Genomic DNA, 20,407 nt, shown 5'->3' on the forward strand with positions numbered 1-20,407 from the left:
ATGTTATATAATTCTTTGTATACATTGTTAGATGCGATTTTCTAATATTTTGTTGAATATGCATCTATGTTAATGAGCAATATTGGTCTATAACTTCCCTTTCTTGTGATATCATTATCTGGTTTTGATTTTTGGGTAATGCTGGTCTTACAGAGTGAATTTGGAAGTGTTCCCTCTGATCCTTTTTTTTCTGGAAGATTATGGAGAATTGGTATAATTTTTTTCCTTAAATGTTTGGTAAAATTCACCAATGGATCCATCTGGACCTGATGATTTACTTTATGGAAGGGTATTAATTATCTATTACATTTTTAAAATAGGTATGGGTTTGGGTGTTATCTTTTTCTCCATGTATAAGTTTGCTTTTGAGAAATTGATCCATTTTATCTAAATTATTAAGTTTATGAACACAGAGTTGTTCATAAAATTCTTTATTTTCCTTTTAGTGTCCACAGCATCAGTAATGGTAAATCCTCTTTTATTTCTGATATTAATAATTTGTTTCTCTTTTATTTTGATCTTGGTTTATCAACTTCATTGATCTTCTTGAAGAGCAATTTTTTGGTCTTATTAGTTTTCTCTGTTAACTTACTGCTTTCCCGTATCCTGTTTTTAATTTCGTTGATTTTCACACTTATTTTTATCTTTTCTTCTACTTGTTTTCAGTCAAAATTCCTTTTATTTTTTTTTCTTCCTTCCAGTACTGGGGATTGAGCCCAGGGGTGCATACCACTTATCTACATCACCAGTTCTTTTTATTTTTAAATTTTGAGACAGGGTCTCACTAAGTTACTTAGGGCCTCGCTTTGTTGCTGATGCTGGCCTCAAGTTTGTGATCCTCCTGCCTCAGGCTCCCAGGTCACTGCGATTACTGGAGTGTACTACTGCACCTGGCTCCTTTTATTTTTTTTTTCTAGTTGCCAGGGTGGATGCTTGGATTATTGATTTCAGGTTGTAATTCTTTTAAAAATATATACATTTATTGCTATTATTGTCTCTGTAAGCACTGCTTTCATTACATACCCACAAGTTTCTTGCCCCCCTACTCCCACCCAGTACTGGGGATTGAACTCAGAGTTTCTCACACGTTAGGCAAGTGTTTTAACACTTAAGGTATAACCTCACCCCTTTTTAATGTTATTTTGATACAGATCTTCACTAATTGCAGAGGATGGCCTCAGAATTGCAATCCTTAGTCTCCCGAGTTATTAGAATTGCAGATTGTGCCAGCACACCCAGCAAGTCTTTCTTACATTTTAAGATTTCTTTTGTCGGTTTTCTTGTTCACTTTTTGTTCTCCATATGTTCCTTATTTGTGGCTTCCTGTTTGTTTCATAGTTGCCTTGCATTTTATCCTGAGAATATTCCTTGAACTATTCCTCTTCTTCCTGCATTATCTGTCCCTCCAAATCCCTTTAATTGACTTGGTCTATGTGTTTTGTGAACTCTTCTATGTATGGGATAACCAGTTTTAAAAATGGAAACAAGAAATAATATGCTTTATTGAGTTAGGATACCATATCATTATTACTCTGAAGTGTCCCTGTTGCTTTAAGTTTGTTGCCTGCATATTGTTGTTCCTTTGAAATTGATCTTTTTTCTCTGGCTGCTCTATCTTTGAGGTTCTTTAGTTTCACACAATGTCGCAGTGTAGATTCCTCTTTGTATATGTTGTTTGGTTTAATGTATTACCTGTATCTGTTCTGTTGAGTTTTTCATCAATTCTGGAAAAATTCCTCTTAATGGTCTTCAAATAAAGTTGTTCCACGCTCTTTTCTCCTTATGGTACTCCATTCTCACTGTGTCATCGTCTATTGTTGTTGTTATTGTTGTTTTTAATGCTGGAATTGAACTCAGGGCCTCATGTATGCTAAGCTCAATCTTTCCCACTGAGTCCCACCCCCAGCTCATCTTTGTCTTTTAACTTCTTTTTTCATTTATCTCTTCCTTGGCTCTTATAATGTGTCTTAGGTAATTTCTTCAGAAAGTTCTTTCATTTCATTCTCTTGAACTGTCTAATCTTTTTAAAAATTTTTTTTAGTTGTCAGTGAATCTTTATTTTATTTATTTATATGTGATGCTGAGAATCGAACCCAGTGCCTTACACATGCTGGGCAAGTGCTCTACCACTGCGCTATGACCCCAGCCCCGTCTGTCTAATCTTTTTAACCCATATTTCAAGTCTCTTTTTTCTGGACCACAAGTGTCCTTAGTTCACAGCACTCAATCATAGCTGGTTATTGTAAAGCGCTCTCAGTTCCTGTCTTTTATTTCCCATTTCCCATTCCTGTTCTCCATTCCAGGCAATCTCCCATGTGTTTATTTAACTATATCCTTTTGTTTATGTTTATTATTACAGATTTTGTGTTTTCTTGTGTTTTACAAAAGTAACAGTTTGTAGCAAGTTGGAAATGTGGACAACAACAACAAAAACTAATCATTCACCATGGAAGATCTGAAAAACTTTGCTGTAAAGTGTTCTATCTTAGCCGGCACAGTGGTGCAAACCTTTAATCATAGCTATTCAGGAGGCAGAAGCAGGAGGATTGCAAGTTTGAGGACATCCTCAGCAACTTAGACTCTGTCTCAAAAATAAAATAAAAGGGCATAGGGATGTGGTTCAGTGGTAGAGGCCTCTGGGTTCAGTCACCAGTACCACACACACACACAAAACCCCAAATGTATTTTAAAAAATAGAAAAAATAAATATTCTACCTTCTGGATTAATATAGCTAATTTTTCTTTCTTTCTTTTTCTTTTTTGTTATGGGAATTTAACTCAGGGGCATTTTATCACTGAGCTTCATCCCCATCGCTTTTTTTTTTTTTTTTTTTGAGACAGGATCTTACTAAATTACATATTACCTAGTTATGTTGCTGAAGCTGGCCTTGAATTTGTAATCCTCCTACCTTAGCGTCTGATTCATTGGGATTACAGAGGTATGCCACCATGCCCAGCAATCTGAGTGCTTTCTTTTTATGTCATTTAATTTTTTTTTCTAGGCTTGAATTTCTTGCAAACATGCAGTTAGTTCTAAAAATTTGATTAGATTCAGCATCAGATCTTTAGGCAGGAATATATTCTATGTGATGTGTTCTTCCATATTTACTGGTGGTGAAATCGATCTTGAATTCAGATTATGTTGATGGTCATGATCCCAGCAGTTTCTTGTTCCCCGTCAACCTCTTTCTCTTAACAGTTTTATCATTCATGATAGCCATTGCTTGGTTCATTTTTTACATTAGGGACTATGAAGAGGTGATTTTAAAAAAATTTAATATTCTTCTATACTGAAATGGAATTCTTGTCAGCAAATATTTTATTATCCTAAGTATATTTTGTAAATGAAGAGCAGGAAAAATCCTTCTTTTATGAACTTTCAGAGTAATAGGTTAGAAGTTGAGTAGTGGTAGTAGGTTAGTGCCCTAACAACCCTCCAATAAGTGGTGTTTTTTATGTTAGTATTGTTATGATCTGTTGGATTTTTCTATCTGATTTGTTTTTAGTCCTTGTGGTCTTCATTAACTTAATATTCAGTTAAGCTAGTGAGAACCCCTTTAACTTCTTTGTTCTTTTGTTATTATCTCATTAGTTATTTAGGTTCCTACAAAGTGTCTCAGGTTTATTTTAGTGGAATTTCTGACTTAGAACAGAGGTTCATTCACTTCATTCTTTTCACAAAAGTAACTTTTGGTTTTCTATGCACTATTTTTATCTTGTGTAGTATATTTTATATTATTTGATATGTAATATTTCTAAGTGTTTTTAATTTTCACTGTGAATTCTTTGACCCTTGAATTATTTAGATATGTGTTTTAAAATGCATAATAGCTTACATGTATAAATGTTATGTTGTTAGAGTTGATTTTCATATCCATGTCATTTTTTTTTTCTTTTGTTGGTTCTGAGTTTTGAACCTAGGGCCTCATAGACTGAGCTACAACCCAACACTGTTTAAAATTTTATTTTGAGACAGGGTCTTGCTGATTTTCCCGGTCTGGCCTGGGATTTGTGATCCTTCTACCTCAGTCTCATGAACAACTGGGATTGCAGGCATGCACCATGGGCCTGACTCATGCCATTTTTATATGGAGACAGTTTTTCCATCTGAAGTGTAGATTCCTCAAAGGAATATTGTGAAATATATTTTTGTTTATATTTCATGTTTCATGTGATAGAACAGATGGCATAATATTTATATGTTAGAAAATTAAATGAAACATTCTTTTTATTTTCTAGATATACAAGAATTAAATTCTGAATAAGTCCACCGGTAGGATGGACAGCTATTTTAAAGCAGCCATCAGTGACTTGGACAAACTCCTTGATGATTTTGAACAGAACCCAGGTTTGTTGCTTTTCCATTTTTGCCACTATGTGAATTTAAAAATTTCTGTAATTCAGTTATTTCAGATATAAAGTACTCTTAGCAAAATTTGATTTCAATTTTAGTCTTATTGTTTTCTTCCATAAAAAGTTCACTTGTTTCATTATAACATATTATTCTAATACATAATGGAGCCAATAGTCGGAAGGGAAGAAAACTAGAAGTTTCCTTGCAGATACAAGTTTAGCTGTAAGAAAAATCTTTCAAATCAGCATATGAACAACCTAAGAGCAACTTTAAAGTGCTATTTAAGTTGAGATTTCATCACTGCAAGAGATGATGTTTTCCTCAGAATGGAGACCAGGAAATTGGAGGGCAGAATAAAGAAGTTAGATTGTTTTTCAGCTTTTTCTTCGTCTGGTTTTTACAATGCAACTGAGTTATTAAGTGGAATAAACTGTCACTTTATGACATTTATATTCAAAAGAAAAAAAAACAAAGTACTTAAGGCCAAATAAGGTTTATTCCATTTAGAAGTCTTAAAAAACATAATCTTTATAATATCTATTTGATTAGGACTTCTTGAATAACTTTATGTCTCTATTTTTGATTAGATGAACAAGATTATCTCCAAGATGCAAAAAATGCATATGATTCTAACCGCTGTTCAGTTTCTTCAGAGTTGGCTTCTTCACAGCTAACTTCGCTGCTGCCAAAGGACCAACATTGCATTAGTAATTGTGTCTCGTCAGAAACATGCCATGAAGCAAATGAGATTTCTTTGAACGGAAAAACTCTTGAGGGACTAACTTCTATGCAAAATGAAAAAAATGTAACAGGACTTGATCTTCTTTCTTCTGTGGATGGTAGTACTTCAGATGAAATCCAGCCTTTATACATGAGACGATGTAGTAAACCTGTCTGTGACTTAATAAGTGATATGGGTAACTTAGTTCATGCAACTAATAGTGAAGAAGATATTAGAAAATTATTGCCAGATGATTATAAGTCTAGTGCACATTCTTTGACTGAATTGGATTCATCTTCAGTTTCAGATACTCTGTGTGTTTCCTCAACAGACCATGCTTGTGATACTGTCAGCGAAGTTCAGAATGATGTCAACTCTGAATTACAAAATAGAGAAATTGGTGAAACCAAAGAATTGGGTATAAAAGTAGATACAGTACTTTCAGATTCTTGTAACTACAGTGAAACAGAAAATTTGAAGGATAAAAAGATCTCTAGTCAGTTAGAACCAATTGTTGATTTTAACATGTCATCTGTTTTGACACAACAAAGTTCCAAAATGTTTGATGCCAAAGATAACGTGCAACACAGTAGTCTGCCATGTGAATTATTAAAAGATGATGACTGTTTAGTAAAAGAGGAGTTAGATATGGAAGTCATAACTGCCACAGAATGTTTAGAAGAAACAGGTAGTACCAGTGGTTTGCCTTGCAAAAGTCTTCCGAAAAATGAAGGTTTATGCTTAAATGACTCAAATTTAAAAGATGAAAATTTCAAATTACCTGACTTTTCCTTTCAAGAAGATAGAACTGCTGTGTTTATAAAACAATGTACAAAAGTCGACTCAAGAAACTTAGACCTTAAAGATAATAGTGATATAATCCAAGATTCCTCTTCAGCTTTACATACTTCAAGAGAAGGTGTACATTCTTCATTATCCTGTCTTCCATTATCTGGGTCTTTGTGTGGATCATTAATTGACAATAAAGCACATGGTGATTTTTTACCTCAGAATGAACCTAAAGACCATTTACAAGATTCAGTGACTGTGCATGAAGAAATGCAGAAGAATGTTGCTCTAGATGGGGAACCATTCAGGGTGACTGATCTCTTGAAAAAGGAAAAATGTAAAACCATACTTCTTCAGCCAGTAAATGAAAAAAGGGAGGATGGAAAGGTAGAATCTGAGCAGATGGTGATCAGAGTAGAATCTTTGGATTACCCTGATGACACCAGTTCTTCTATAGCTGCAGAATCTCAAGTGGAGCTTTATGGTGCCAATGCCCCAGAGTATCCTGATTGTTGCGAAGGTTTTGCTTTTTCAAGCAGTGATATGGATGGGCAAGATTTAGATTACTTTAATATTGATGAAGGCATGAAAAGTGGTGCACTAATTAGTGATGCTGAACTTGATGCCTTTCTGACAGAACAGTATCTTCAGACCACTAACATAAAATCTTTTGAAGAAAATGTAAATGACTTGAAATCTCAAATGAATCAGATAGATGTAAAAGGCTTAGATGATGGAAGTGCCAATGACATGTATTTTAATGCTGAAGCAGGAACTGCTGGAAAAAGTGATGGTATTAACATGATATGTGAAGCAGTTGAAAAACAAAATACAAGAGAAAATGATGTCTTTTCTATAGGGGAAAAAGGCAGAATTCCAATTGAACAAGAGTTACCTATCAGTAAGACTGAGGTGATGAATGAATTACCAGTCTCTGATACTAACAGTCAGTCTGTTCATGTTGGGGGAGCTAGACCTAAGCAATTGCTTAACCTTCCATCAAGAACCAGGAGTTCAAGGCAACTGAACAAGCTAGATGTTCCAAGTATGCCAGAAAGTGAACCTAGCATAGCAAATACCATTGCTCCAAATACTTGTACTACAGATTCTATAACTGATCCTCAGGTTAATTTCAACTCTAATTATATTGATATAGAAAGTAATTTTGAAGGTAGATCTAGTTTTATAGCTGCAAATGAAGATTCTCTACCTGAAAACACTTGCAAAGAAGGCTTAGTTTTGGGCCAGAAACAACCCACTTGGGTTCCTGATTCAGAAGCTCCAAACTGTATGAACTGCCAAGTCAAATTTACTTTTACAAAACGGCGACATCACTGCAGAGCATGTGGGAAAGTAAGTTATAAAAATCTTTGTCTTTGACCTCATTAATGATAGTCAAACACTCTGCCACTGAGCTATATCCCCAGCTCGAGTCTTGTATTGGGACATTTTAAATGAAATGTAATGACAGAAAAGTTTAATTAACTGGTGACTGCATGCTTGAGTTAGTTTAAAATCAGTATTTTTCACCTCCCAGTCATGGAAATATGTAAAATATCTGCCATTGTATAAATTGCTTGATAATTGAACATGTCACATTGTCATGGATATTCATTACATTCTGGGAAATGAGGAACAGTTATTACTAAGTTCAGTGAAATTTAAGAATACTGTCCTTATCTTTCTCATATTGACATATCAGATGTTCCAAATTCAGTCAGATCCCCCTTTGTCCTTGAATACTAAATTTCAAGACCACTCTGTAGCTAGTATTGTGACTGATGCCCAGGGAAACACTGAGAGGCAAATTGGCTTACACAGGGTTCAGAATACTGAAGCTGACTTCAGAAAATAGGAATAGTAGGAACATTCCTTAACATTGTAAAGGCCATCTATGCTAAGCCCATGGCCAATATCATTCTAAATGGTGAAAAACTGAAAGCATTCTCCCTAAAAACTGGAACAAGGCAGGGATGCCCTCTTTCACCACTTCTTTTCAATATTGTCCTTGAAACTCTAGCCAGAGCAATTAGACAGACCAAAGAAATTAAAGGGATACGAATAGGAAAAGAAGAACTCAAACTATCCCTATTTGCTGATGATATGATTATATACTTAGAGGAACCAGGAAATTCCACCAGAAAACTTTTAGAACTCATAAGTGAATTCAGTAAAGTAGCAGGATATAAGATCAATGCTCATAAATCTAATGCATTTTTATACATAAGTGATGAATCTTCAGAAAGAGAAGTTAGGAAAACTACCCCATTCACAATAGCCTCGAAAAAAAATAAAATCCTTGGGAATCAATCTAACAAAAAAGGTGAAACACCTCTACAGAAAGCTTTTTAAATGATAAACTTACTCTTTGAAGAAAGTTTTTGTTCCCTTTCCAATTAACAATTGATTTAGAGGCATTTTCCTTATCAGGAAATATGGCTATAAATCATTAAAGTCTTATTGAAGGTAAAAAATCATTAGAATTATGGTGATTAGAAAAATGAATAGGAAAAATGGGTATTGATTAATTAGATTTTGGACCTCCCTTCTCCCTCTCTCTAGTAGATACAATGTATTCTTGAAGCAAAAACAAATTTAGTGTTTTATTCTTCATAGGTATTTTGCGGTGTCTGTTGTAATAGGAAATGTAAACTGCAGTATCTAGAAAAGGAAGCAAGAGTGTGTATAATCTGCTATGAGACTATTAATAAAGGTGAGTATTAACCTGACATGTTTTCTTCCAGTAATTGAATATATCTTAAAAACAACTGGATTGTGACAAAGATAAACTTCTTTATTTTCTTAAGGCAAGGACCTAGTGTTGAATTATCTGGCTTAGGTGAGACATCCCAAGGCTTGGTTTCTCTTCTTTTTGTTCCACTCTCACAATTAATACTACCAGTCTGGAAAGGAAGCATTCAGTTTCTGGAGTGGCAGTTCATTAACTTTTAACAGGTACCAAGTCCCTAAATGCTGCATTTCATCTGCCTATTTGTTTTTGTCATCATCATCATCTTCATCATCATCATCTTAATCTAAACATTTATAAAATGTCTACCAATAAATAGTACTCATTATTTATTAATATCATAAGGTAAGATAAAGTTTCCCCCCTTTAGAAAATAACCTAAAATAAGAAAAGATAAGCTATTAATATATATGATTTTCATAGGACTGCCACACTGTTTACACATTTTGTCTCATATATTTTTCCCTTCCATTTTAGAATGTTATGTGTGTGCACTTCACATTGTTTCTCTGGCTCTCTAGTTAGCTTCCATTTTCAACAACAGTCTTGGTGGTCTTCTTTGAGTTCTCACAGGTTTTGTGTATGTATGTGTTTTGTTGTGTTTTTCCCCTAAATACATGTTCGTTCTTTTGAGTACTTCTTGCATTCTCAGAGATATGTTGACAGTTTAATTCCCAGCAAATATTACTTGGGCCTTTTTTGACCAGACCTGTGCACTAGCTCAGGCACTGCTTCCTATTAGCCAGAAGAATAAATACCTGATAATAATTTGTTTTTCTCTTTTGAATGAAGATAAATTTTTTCAGCAATTCTCCAAAAAGCTCTGATGTGAGTCTGTTAGCCTGAGGTAAGCTGCTCTACTACTTGCTGTTGACCTGTGCTCTGGAAGATAGTAGCATATGAATCATTTTATATTTTCATTTTACCACCATTGTTTATGGAGAGGTTAGGCTTAGTGCTTACAGTTTTGTTTTTTCTCTATACTGTGAGTAGCCTAGAAGTCTACTGCTGGTGTTGTTAACCAAGGCCATCTTCTAGAATTCAGAAATTTTAGAGCAAGCTGCCACATAATTGTCTGCCCCCACTTAAAAAAATGATAAAACAGCCGTGAAATTTTGATGTATTATTTGAGTTGACAAGTTAGATTTTGGGGTAGGAATTAAAACATATTCTGACTATAAGGTTCAAGAGAGGAGAGCATATAATCATTTAAGAGATTCAATAGGATACTGAGATCAAACTTTGATTTATCAAAAAATGTGAAATTAGTTTATTTAGCTTTACATATTTTGCTATCTTGTAGTGTATAAGCATATTGTTTAATTTAGAGGGCTATTATCATTAATCTACATATTATAAGAAAGCATGAATAAAAAGTTAACTTATCATAGAGTTGAAAATGATAGAAGTTATTATTTAAATAATGTTATCTAATAAGTGAAAGAAGGGTTGTAAGACACATTCAATGAAGGAAAAAAATTGAATAGAGGTTGTGGATAATGAAAAAGTTGTGTTGAGATTATATGAGTCCTGAGGACGTGTGCATGTGAAAGCCATCAGGTAGATTTGGGGCAAACTGGAAACTACTTTGAAACCCAGAGTATAGGATATGTGAATTTCACTTGGTTAACAGAAACCATTTTCTAAGAGTGCTATCATTTGGTGGCACTTGAGGAAGATTATTTTAACAATGGCAGCATATAGGTTTGGGGAAATGTTGAACCAGTCCTGCTCTGTGTTTTTTGATTTAAAAAAATCTTTCCACAATATACAGTTACTATTCTGTATTCTGGAGCTCCAGCTAAAAACAAAACAGATACCCTGTTCTTAGGAAGCTTATGATTGTAAGATAGTAACCAAAGAGGATATCAGATGGTGATAATACCTTAAAATGAAATTTAAAGTGGAATAGAGATAAATAGTAACAGATTGGTTCCAAGAGGTAGTATTTTCATAAGGTGGTCGGAGTGAGGCTTTATGATAATATGACATGTAAATAGACACTTGAAGGAAATAAAAGAATAAAACTATATAGGTACCTTTGGGGAGAGCATTCTAAACAGAGGGAATATAGGATAGGAAAGTATTTGCTTAACTTGTTGAAAATCAGAGACCTGGTTGCCTAGATCATAGTGAGCAAGTGAGATTGTAGTGAGAGATGAGGTCTAACTAGGGAAGGTAGCTAATTGGGAAGGTAGAATAGGGTAGGGATGCAGATCATGTAGGATTTTTTTTTTTTTTTTTTTTGGGTGCTGGGGATTGAACCCAGGCCTTGTGCTCTCTACCGACTGAGCTGTCTCCCCAGCCCCTCATGTAGGATTTTGTGAGCCATTTTAGCAACTTAAATTTTCACTCCAGTTTGGAAGCCATTAAAGAATTTTAAATTAAGCAGTGATTAGATAGTGATTTATGTGTTAAAGAGTCACTCTTAACTATATTGGAAATAGATCCTCAAGAGTACAAGGGCAAAAGCAGAGAGATACTCATATTTAAAAAGGAGTATTTTCTGTGGTAAATATCAAAATAAACCAAATAAAATATCAAAATAACTCATTGGTAGCTTATCAAAGTGGAGTGCTGCCAACTAAAGTAAGGAGGAGCTTTTGCTAGTTACTCAGATATAGTATCTCTGCCAGGCGCCACTTCTTTTTCTTGATAAGCCATTTATTTGTTTTTTTTGACTTAAAAAATTAAATATTTATTATTATAATTTACTTTGAACTTTGAAAACATCTGAGATTTTAATACTATTCTTTCCTCTTTTAGCTCAGGCCTTTGAAAGGATGATGAGTCCAACTGCTTCTAATCTTAAATCTAATCATTCTGATGGATGTGCCATCATCCAGCCTCTTCAGGAGACCCAAACATCTAGCATACCTTCACCTACAACTTTGCCAATCTCAGCACTTAAACAACCAAGTGTTGAAGGTAACAGGAATAAAATGCTAATTCTTAGACTAAACATAAATTACTATAATAGAAATTATCTCATATAGTCAGAGTGTAGACAGGAAAGAGAAACCAGTCTAAATATCAGGAGGAAGAATTTAACACAGGGAATTGGTTACACATATATATTGGAGCTAAAAGGGCATGGTCAAGCATCTGAGAGACTAGTAATTGCAAGAAGCAGCCACCACCAGTGGGATTTGGGGGAACGAAATGGGACGAGAGAGTATTACTAAAACTTGGAGCAAGGACATCAGGAAGAGCTTGGCTTTCAGACCTGGGAGTCAGGGGTTGGAGCATCACATGACTGAGGCTGTGACCTCTGGGGAGAAGCCATGTGGAAAGTGCTAGAACCATTAAGGGATGGCCTAGAGTTGGTTGGTGCTCAGATAACTCAAGAGGAGTTCCAGGATATTAGAAATTCTGAAAGTTACGAGACATGCAGCAATGTCTAGTGGTAATGATAGTTCTACTGCTGCTGCAAAGGTCCTGGCAGGAAGTAGAACAGAAAGGATTCTTCCTCTTCCCACCTCTGGTTTCCCACCAGTGCCTACCATTGGCAGAACCCAACCATAGCCAATTAACTAGCAAAGAAAACTGAGAATTGCACTTTCCATACTTCCAGCCTAGCATTCTGTGTGGAATGGTAGGCTTGGGCTTCAGAGACAATAGGTCAGTAACTGACATATCTTCTTTTTTTTTTTTTTTTCCTCTTATTTTTTAGTAACTATTTTTTATTTATTTTTATTTATTTTTTATTGCAGTGCTAAGGATTGAACCCAGTGCCTCACACATGCTAGGCAAGCGCTGTGCCACTGAGCCCCAGCCCCAGCCCCCTGACATATCTTCTTTTTTTAAAAAATCTTTTTAATTGTATAAATTACCACAATAGTAAAATTTTTACCAATCTATTTTTAAACTTTTGAGTTTTTGTTTGTTTTTTTCTTATAATATGTTGTCATTTAGAATCTTGAGAAAAGCCCATGTATATTTTTAAACAGTCTGGGGAACAAAGACTGTAATATGCTAGAAAATAACTGTAAATGTCAGTTAAATGTAGATTTGGATTCTTCTGACAATTATTTTGAATTTTAGTTTATCAGTAGCTATTTTGCATTAATGATTATAAATGAAATAAGAAGATTCAAGATACATGGTTTTGTATTATAACTCTAAAGATGAATGTATTTGTCTAAAAACATTTACATATTTTTATATTGACAATCAAAATTGTTAAATTTTAAAACTATTGCAAATGCAAGAGTACATTGTTCCATATGTGCATTGATAATGCAAAAATATGTATGATTCAATTTTTTTCAGTTTTGGAAACCTTTTGTATTTTGATATTGTTCTAAAATCTTTTGGCACCAATTTTCATAACCTTCCTCTGTGGATACTTTATAACAAAAGAGAATAAATATTTGTGCTTATTTCTAGTCATTTCCTCCAAATTTGAGAGGAATTTGTAATAAATATTAATAAAGTTTTGTATCCATAAGAACAGAAAGTGTTAGCTTCTCTTATTAAATGAAAGTAAAAATGACTTTCTTGTATGCATAAGTGATCCTGTTTCCTTTTTTAGACTATTTATTTCTTTCTGTTCTTTGTATGTTTTCCTTTGCTTAACTGCCATGCTCTGATCTCCACTTTACACTCCTGTGCCTTAATCGGTAAGTTTTATTCATTCCCCATTCCATGCTCAAAAACTCAACCTCCATATATATGCTTTAAATCTTCCCCCTCAGTGTCTTTATGGTATAATCTCTCCATATACTTCCTTTCAGTGTGTGTGATTCCCAGGGTCACATCTAGTCTAATAAGCTCCTTTTGTATGAATTAGGTAGAAAAGGACTCTACTTAGGATAGATGAATCACACACGGAAAAATATTTATCTAGGCTTTGTATCCCTGAAAATGCAGAGCTGGCCAATGGACATCAAAAGGTTTTGAAAACATTTTCTGACTATTTGGTTTTATGTCCCTGCAACATTGCCAAACTAAAATGATTTCCTTTCCTAACTCTTTCTAGGACTGTGCTCCAAAGAACAGAAAAGAGTATGGTTTGCAGATGGCATTTTGCCTAATGGTGAAGTTGCAGATACAACAAAATTATCATCAGGAAGTAAAAGATTTTCTGAAGACTTTAGTCCTCTCTTACCTGATGTGCCTATGGTAAGTAGTCTAAATAACTTATTAAATAAAATTTTATTTTTTGGATGTTCCTCATGTGATTATTAGAGTGCTTATCTTTTGAATGCTTTGAGTTTCCTAAAGTAAGTGATGTACAGGCATACCTCATTTTATTGCACTTCTTTCTTTGCCCTTTACAGGTGTTACATTATTTACAAATTGAAGGTTATGGCAACCCTGTGTGGAACAGGTCTGTCAATGCTATTTTTCCAACAGCTCGGATGATCATTAGCGTTTTTTAATAATAAAGTATTTTTAAATTAAGATATGTACCTTGTGGGTTTTTTAGATATGCTATTGCATACTTAATAGACTACAGGATAGTGTAAACATAACTTTTATATGCACTGGGAAGCCAGAAATTCTTGTGACTCACTTTATTGCTTGGTCTGAACCTATAATATCTCTGAGGTATACCTGTATTGAGATAGCAAATGTGCTTTAGATTTTACCCTTTTCATGTTAGCCTAAAGGCACTGACTGGTTCTCAAACATTTTAGACTTAGGACCCCTTTGTACTGATAAAAATTATTGAGAACCCCTAAGATACATGGTTTATACCTATTGATAATTACTGTATTTGAAATTGAGAAAATTTTAAAACATTTATTAATTCCAATATAATAAAACCCATTACATTAGTAGAAATGATATTTTTAGAAAAAAACTTAATTTTAAAAACCTAAGCAATTTAGTAAGAAGAGTAGCATTGTTTTACATTTTTGCAAATTCCTTAATATCTTACTTAGTAGAATACATACCTGCATTCAGTGTATTGTGATATGTTGTTTTCATTAATTATATGAAGAAAATCTTCGGACCTCATTGTCTTCCTGAAAATCTTGGGGACCTCTAGAATCCCTGGACCACACTTTGAGAACCATTGATATTGGTAAATGTAACTAAGATTTAGCATTTTGTTTAGACTAATATTGATTTAATGATTTTCAAACATTCAGAAAAGTGTCTGATGGTGATATTTATTCTTGCATTTACACACATGCTATGTTTAAATAGTAGATGGACAATATATGCCACTTGTTAGTAAGAATTCTTGAGCTAGGTTTTACAAATGGGCATAATAACCAGATATGTTCCTTTTCTAGGATCTACTCTCTATCAGTATTTTAACAAAGTGGAAGTCCTACACAGATTAGAAAATATCACTTGAGTTCATGAATTACTCTTATTTAATATTGATTCTTGATTCTTACCAGTCTAAAAAGAAAGGATCTTGAAGCAGATTTGATGTAGTTTGTTCTATTGGTCCTGTTATGGAATGTATCTACTACTCTGCTTCCTGACCTCTCCCCTTCTTCCCTCATTTTCCTTCTCCCCTACCTTCCCAGGACTTTTTTGATTGTCATAAGAATGGGAGAGCCTTGAGTTGAACTAAGTTGATTACATGTGATATGGTGCAGGATCCTCAACCTCTTTTCTCATTTTTTCCAGTCTATAAGTTATTTATATCTACCTAAATATGTTGTGATTCTAAGTTTCTTATGTTCCTTAACATCATATTCTCCTGAACTTAAGAAGTAAAATGGTACTATTTCTTGGGACATATTACTTTAGAAGAATTTATGACTTTTTATTCTTACTAAAACTATGTTTTACTATAAAGCTCAGTATTCCACAGTTGAACAGAGAATAAGAACTGATTGAATTTTTATCCCGTATTTTACAGAATGTAAACCCAGTGGATCATACCCATTCTACTACAGTGGAAAAAACAAACAATGAGATAGGCGATGTTACAAGAAAAGAGATAATTCAGAGTCCTATTTTTCATGTTCCATCTGTGGAAAAACAGTCTATCAACACAGGAACTGAGGGGATACCTACTTCTGGTTCTTTGGCACTAGTTGATGATGTTTTTGCAGAAATTGAGGAGCCACCTGCTCCTACCGGTGACATGGTTAATAGCAATTTACCTGTCCCTAGTATTTCAGATTATAGGTTATTGTGCGGGATTGACAAGTACGTTTGCAATAAAATTAGTCTTTTACCTAATGATGAGGACAGTTTGCCTCCACTTCTGGCTACATCTGGAGAAAAGGGATCAGGTAGGATAACAGTTACTTAACATTTTAAAAGACTTCTTTTTTAAAGAATATACTAATGAATTTTGTCTACAATGTATGAAATACCTTTTTAAAAAACTTGAGTAATTTTATTAAAATATGAACTAGGTCTGATATCTTTAGTTTACAACCAGCCTTATATAAAAAATTGTAGAGGATTCGAACTTTTATGATTCATTTATCATATCTAGTTCTCTAGTTTAGAATGAGTCAATATTCAATACAATGGGGAAACTCAGAGACTTCCAGCAATGTTTCCATTATATTATGTTTTTGACTTTATATTCTTTTAAAACAATTTTTTTTAAATTTATTTTTGGTACCAGGGATTAAACCCAGAGGTGTTTTACCACTGAACCAGATTCCCAACCCTTTTTATTCTTTTTTTTTTTTTAATTTATTTTAGTTGTAGATGGACATAATACTTTTATTTTATATATTTATTTTTATGTGATGCTGAGGATTGAACCCAGTACCTCATATGTGCTAGGCAAGCGCTCTACCACTGAACTTAATTTTTAATTTTGAGACAGGATCTCACTAAGTTGCTTAGGGCCTCACAAAATTGCTGAGGCTGGCCTTGAACTTGTGGTTCTCGTGCTGCAGCCTCCCAGGTGGTTGGGATTACCAGGGTGCCACAGCACCTGCTGTTTTTTCTTTTTAAAGAAGCTTTGTATTGGGCTGGGGAGATAGCTCATCTGGTAGAGTGCTTGCCTCCTAAGCACAAGGCCCTGAGTTTGATTCCCAGTACCACATTAAAAAAAAGAAGCTTTGTATCTTAAAAAAAAGTATCACATTGGATAACAAAAGTGGGAATTTTAGTTCCTCATCTGTTATTTATAACATGAATGACTTGAAGCATGTTATTTACTCTCCTTGGGCCTCAGTTTTCTTTGTAATAAAGAATAGAAACCAGAGGATCTGTAAGGTCCTTTTCAAGCTGGAGATTCTATGGCTAACTCCCATTTGGAGTGGTTACTTAGGCTATACACTTGACACCAAAGGTGTTTTTTTTACATCCTGAAATGTGAGGTGGTGGTTCTCTGCATGATAATGCAGGAGAATGAAGCTTAGGATCTGTGTTCTGTTCTTGACTGTAGTGACAAAAATCCATGAAGCTCTCTGTTCTTTGCATATTATGCATGTTTTCCTGTTGATTGTTAAGTTTTGATTTGTTACCTTTTACTGATACAGGCATATGACAGCTAGTAGCATATATAGCCTGGGTCTAAAGTACTTTCACAAACTTGTAAATTTTGGAAATTAGAATTGAAGTTATTGACAGACTAGAAACCACCTTCACAAATGTTTGTTTTAAAACTTTGAAGGTGCTAAATTCTTATAGATATGCTGTTTCATCAACATTTGTACATACACTATATAATATATAGGATTTACATATATGTTTCAGTATTAATATCTTCACTGGATAGACAAGTAAAAATGAGTTGAACAGTTTTACAGGGTGTTGATTTTCTGGGACATGTTTGCTTTTGGTTTTAAATTTGATTAGTCCATTGATGGATTTATACATATTCTATTTTTTTTTCATTGTAAACATATTTAACAGAATATTTATCCTGATTAATATTACTTTTATTATTTTGTGCCTGTAGTAGAAGAACACCCATCTCATGAGCAGATCATTTTACTTCTTGAAGGCGAAGGGTTTCATCCTGTTACATTTGTCCTAAATGCTAATCTGCTCGTGAATGTCAAATTAGTATTTTGTAAGTATTGATTCATCTTTCTTTGCCTTATTGGTAAGCAGGATTTCTGAAGTAATTATATCTTCAAGTTAGGTTTTCACTGTCAACAGTGAAAAATAAGCATCACCGAATATTGGCTTTTCAGCCAAGTCTGACTATAAATAAATTATGCAAATTTATATTCATCCAGACTTGATACATGAACTTACAGATTTTTAGTAGCATCCCTCAGTCTGTCCTAGGTTAAGCTTATAGCTGAGGTGTATTTTGATGTTTATTATACAGTTGATTATCTCCAGTAGCTTTTAGATAAATATAAATTTCATGAATGAGATAAGCAGGAATCATGATTTAGTAGAAATAGAGTTTTAAAGTAAGTAACATGTAACCTAATTAAAAGTAAGGAAATAAATAATCCTCAATATAAGTAATCCTTCACAGTGCATTTATCAGCTTTTTATACTCTTTGAAACTGATGTAGTTTTTAACCACTACATTTCAGCATATTTGTGCACCTTTTATTTTAGTGTTATTACTTGACTCCATAAGATAATCCTTTTTCTTTCTTTACATGAATCTTATACAATTCAATTTAAAGTTTTTATGAGGAAAATTGGGGGGAAATAAGGAATTTGAAAGGTTGTGCTTCATGCAAACGTAATTTTTAGTTTCTTAGGTTAGTAGAAGTTAACATTTATAGTTGTATGCTTTTATCACTCAAGATTCCTCAGACAAATACTGGTACTTTTCAACCAATGGATTGCATGGCTTGGGACAGGCAGAAATTATTATTCTATTGTTATGTTTGCCAAATGAAGATACAATTCCTAAGGACATCTTCAGATTGTTCATTACCATATATAAGGATGCTCTAAAAGGTATAGCATTTTATTTTTAACTATTCAGAGTAGGGGATGGGTAAATTAGTTAAAGGCATTTATGCTTTTGGCCATGCTAACTGTACTAAAGATTTATTTTGTGAAGAGTTTGCTGATTTCTTAAAAGAGTTTAATTATCATTTTTAGTCTCTTTAAATTTAGCATTTTATGTGATTATTGTCTATACACAGATTTTTTCTTAAATTTAAGAAATGAAATATATTTGCCTCCTTGATTAAAAAAATCTATACACTTTTCTTATTGTGTTTATAAGGTTGAGGCAGCATGACATTTTATCCCTCTCAGTTTATCTATGTCATGTAACATGCAATAAGGAGAAAAATTTAAATGCATCTGTGGTTGAAACATTTTCAAATTTTTGTTCATGGTGCCCAAGCTCCAGGAGTATCTTAGCTTTGTGCACAGGTGTTCATTACATTCTTCTTTAAGAGTAGCAACCAAAAAAAAAGTCTATGTTGCCTTTTGTTTATATTGACATTCAAACTTAGAATGTTTTGTCAAAACAATAATAAAATAATTTAAAATCTTTTAATAATTAATAATTTTATTTGCAGGAAAATATATAGAAAACTTGGACAGTATTACCTTTACTGAGAGTTTTCTGAATAGCAAGGATCATGGAGGATTCCTTTTTATTACACCTACTTTTCAGAAACTTGATGATCTCCCATTACCAAGTAATCCTTTTCTCTTTGGAATTCTTATCCAGAAGTTAGAGATTCCTTGGGCAAAGGTTTTCCCTATGCGTTTAATGTTGAGATTGGGTGCAGAATATAAAGGTAAGTTTTAGAATAAAAAGTTAGATTACATATTTTCAAATATATGGATGTACAGTAAAAATTTCAGGGACATCATCAAAATAAAATTTTAACAGAATAATAGAACTACTTTTGATTTGGTATACTTTCAAAATTCAAAAATAATTATCTTCTAGAAACTATCAAGTTAATCTGGATAACATTGTATGGCATGAAATTTCTAAATGGTCAAAAAATCATAGCAATGTACTTTATTTTTTTAAATTTCAAAGCAAAATATAGAAAACCTTGACAAAATTACTTTTAAGTTTTCTTAAAACAGTGTATTGTCAAGAGTTTTTGTTGCCTCTGTATTAAGAAATTAAATTATTACCCCAATTTGTCTATATCACAAAGTCAAAGGATTTTTAGATCATCATTGCTATTTTTACTCATTTGCTGACTCTAGGAATTACATATTGGTACTTAAAAATAGTGGTTGCCTTTTTTGTATGCTTTAATTTTTTAAGCTTATTTGTGTATTCCTAATATTTAGTTTATTACTCAAAATTAAGAGTTTATATTGTTTATGTGTATATACACACATATATATATGTTTGTGTATTTACATGTTTGCTTTTGACACAACTAAAGATTTCTAAAGCTATTGTGATGGTCAAAGTTTTGTACTTAGTTATTTCTGTGATTTCAGAATCATTTCTAGTGTTAAACTTTTTTGAATTCCCATCAAAGCTTCATTCCTGATTTTTTTCAAGAAATAATATATCCATTGCATATGTAGTACATTACATCTAATGAATTTTAGGTATTTGATTCTTACATAATTTAATAGGCATTTTCTTGGAAGAAAAACAAATATGGGGAAGATAAAAAAGTGATCACTGTTTCAGAATGAGCAACTTAAGTGAAAAATGATAATTCATTTAAATTCCTCTGCTGGACAGATTTTATTAAATTGTGATTTGGGGGATAGGGATTCCTTCCTTACCTTTTAGGATTTAAGTATATAATTCCATTAATTTACATTAAAAATAACAAAATTTAACTTTCAGGTTTTTATTTTATTTTTTTAAATTTATTTATTTATTTTTCAACTTTCAGGTTTTTAAAAATGCTTTTGTGGGCCTGGGGCAGTGACTCAGAGGTAGAGCACTTGCCTGGCATGTGTGAAACACTGAGTTCGAGACTCAGCATCACATATA

The 20,407-nt window shown here is 33.3% G+C and overlaps 1 protein-coding gene across 3 annotated transcripts in view; it reads left to right on the forward strand.

The window, feature by feature from the left end:
- The window catches only part of Zfyve16 (zinc finger FYVE-type containing 16), a 46,065-nt gene that overhangs the window by 4,783 nt on the left and 20,875 nt on the right, over positions 1 to 20,407 (forward strand). For 2 of the 3 annotated variants that reach the window (XM_047555279.1, XM_047555280.1), the window contains 9 exons: positions 4,240 to 4,348; positions 4,942 to 7,217; positions 8,481 to 8,577; positions 11,380 to 11,541; positions 13,595 to 13,737; positions 15,443 to 15,821; positions 17,456 to 17,569; positions 18,271 to 18,426; positions 19,002 to 19,226. In XM_047555279.1, coding sequence (XP_047411235.1) covers positions 4,279 to 4,348; positions 4,942 to 7,217; positions 8,481 to 8,577; positions 11,380 to 11,541; positions 13,595 to 13,737; positions 15,443 to 15,821; positions 17,456 to 17,569; positions 18,271 to 18,426; positions 19,002 to 19,226 — 3,622 coding nt within the window. In that variant the 5' untranslated portion in view covers positions 4,240 to 4,278. The remainder of the gene's footprint in view (positions 1 to 4,239; positions 4,349 to 4,941; positions 7,218 to 8,480; positions 8,578 to 11,379; positions 11,542 to 13,594; positions 13,738 to 15,442; positions 15,822 to 17,455; positions 17,570 to 18,270; positions 18,427 to 19,001; positions 19,227 to 20,407) is intronic. The other variant, XM_047555281.1, reaches the window with a different exon arrangement.

This window comes from Sciurus carolinensis, chromosome 6 (assembly GCF_902686445.1).
Source record: "Sciurus carolinensis chromosome 6, mSciCar1.2, whole genome shotgun sequence".
Classification (NCBI taxonomy): domain Eukaryota; kingdom Metazoa; phylum Chordata; class Mammalia; order Rodentia; family Sciuridae; genus Sciurus; species Sciurus carolinensis.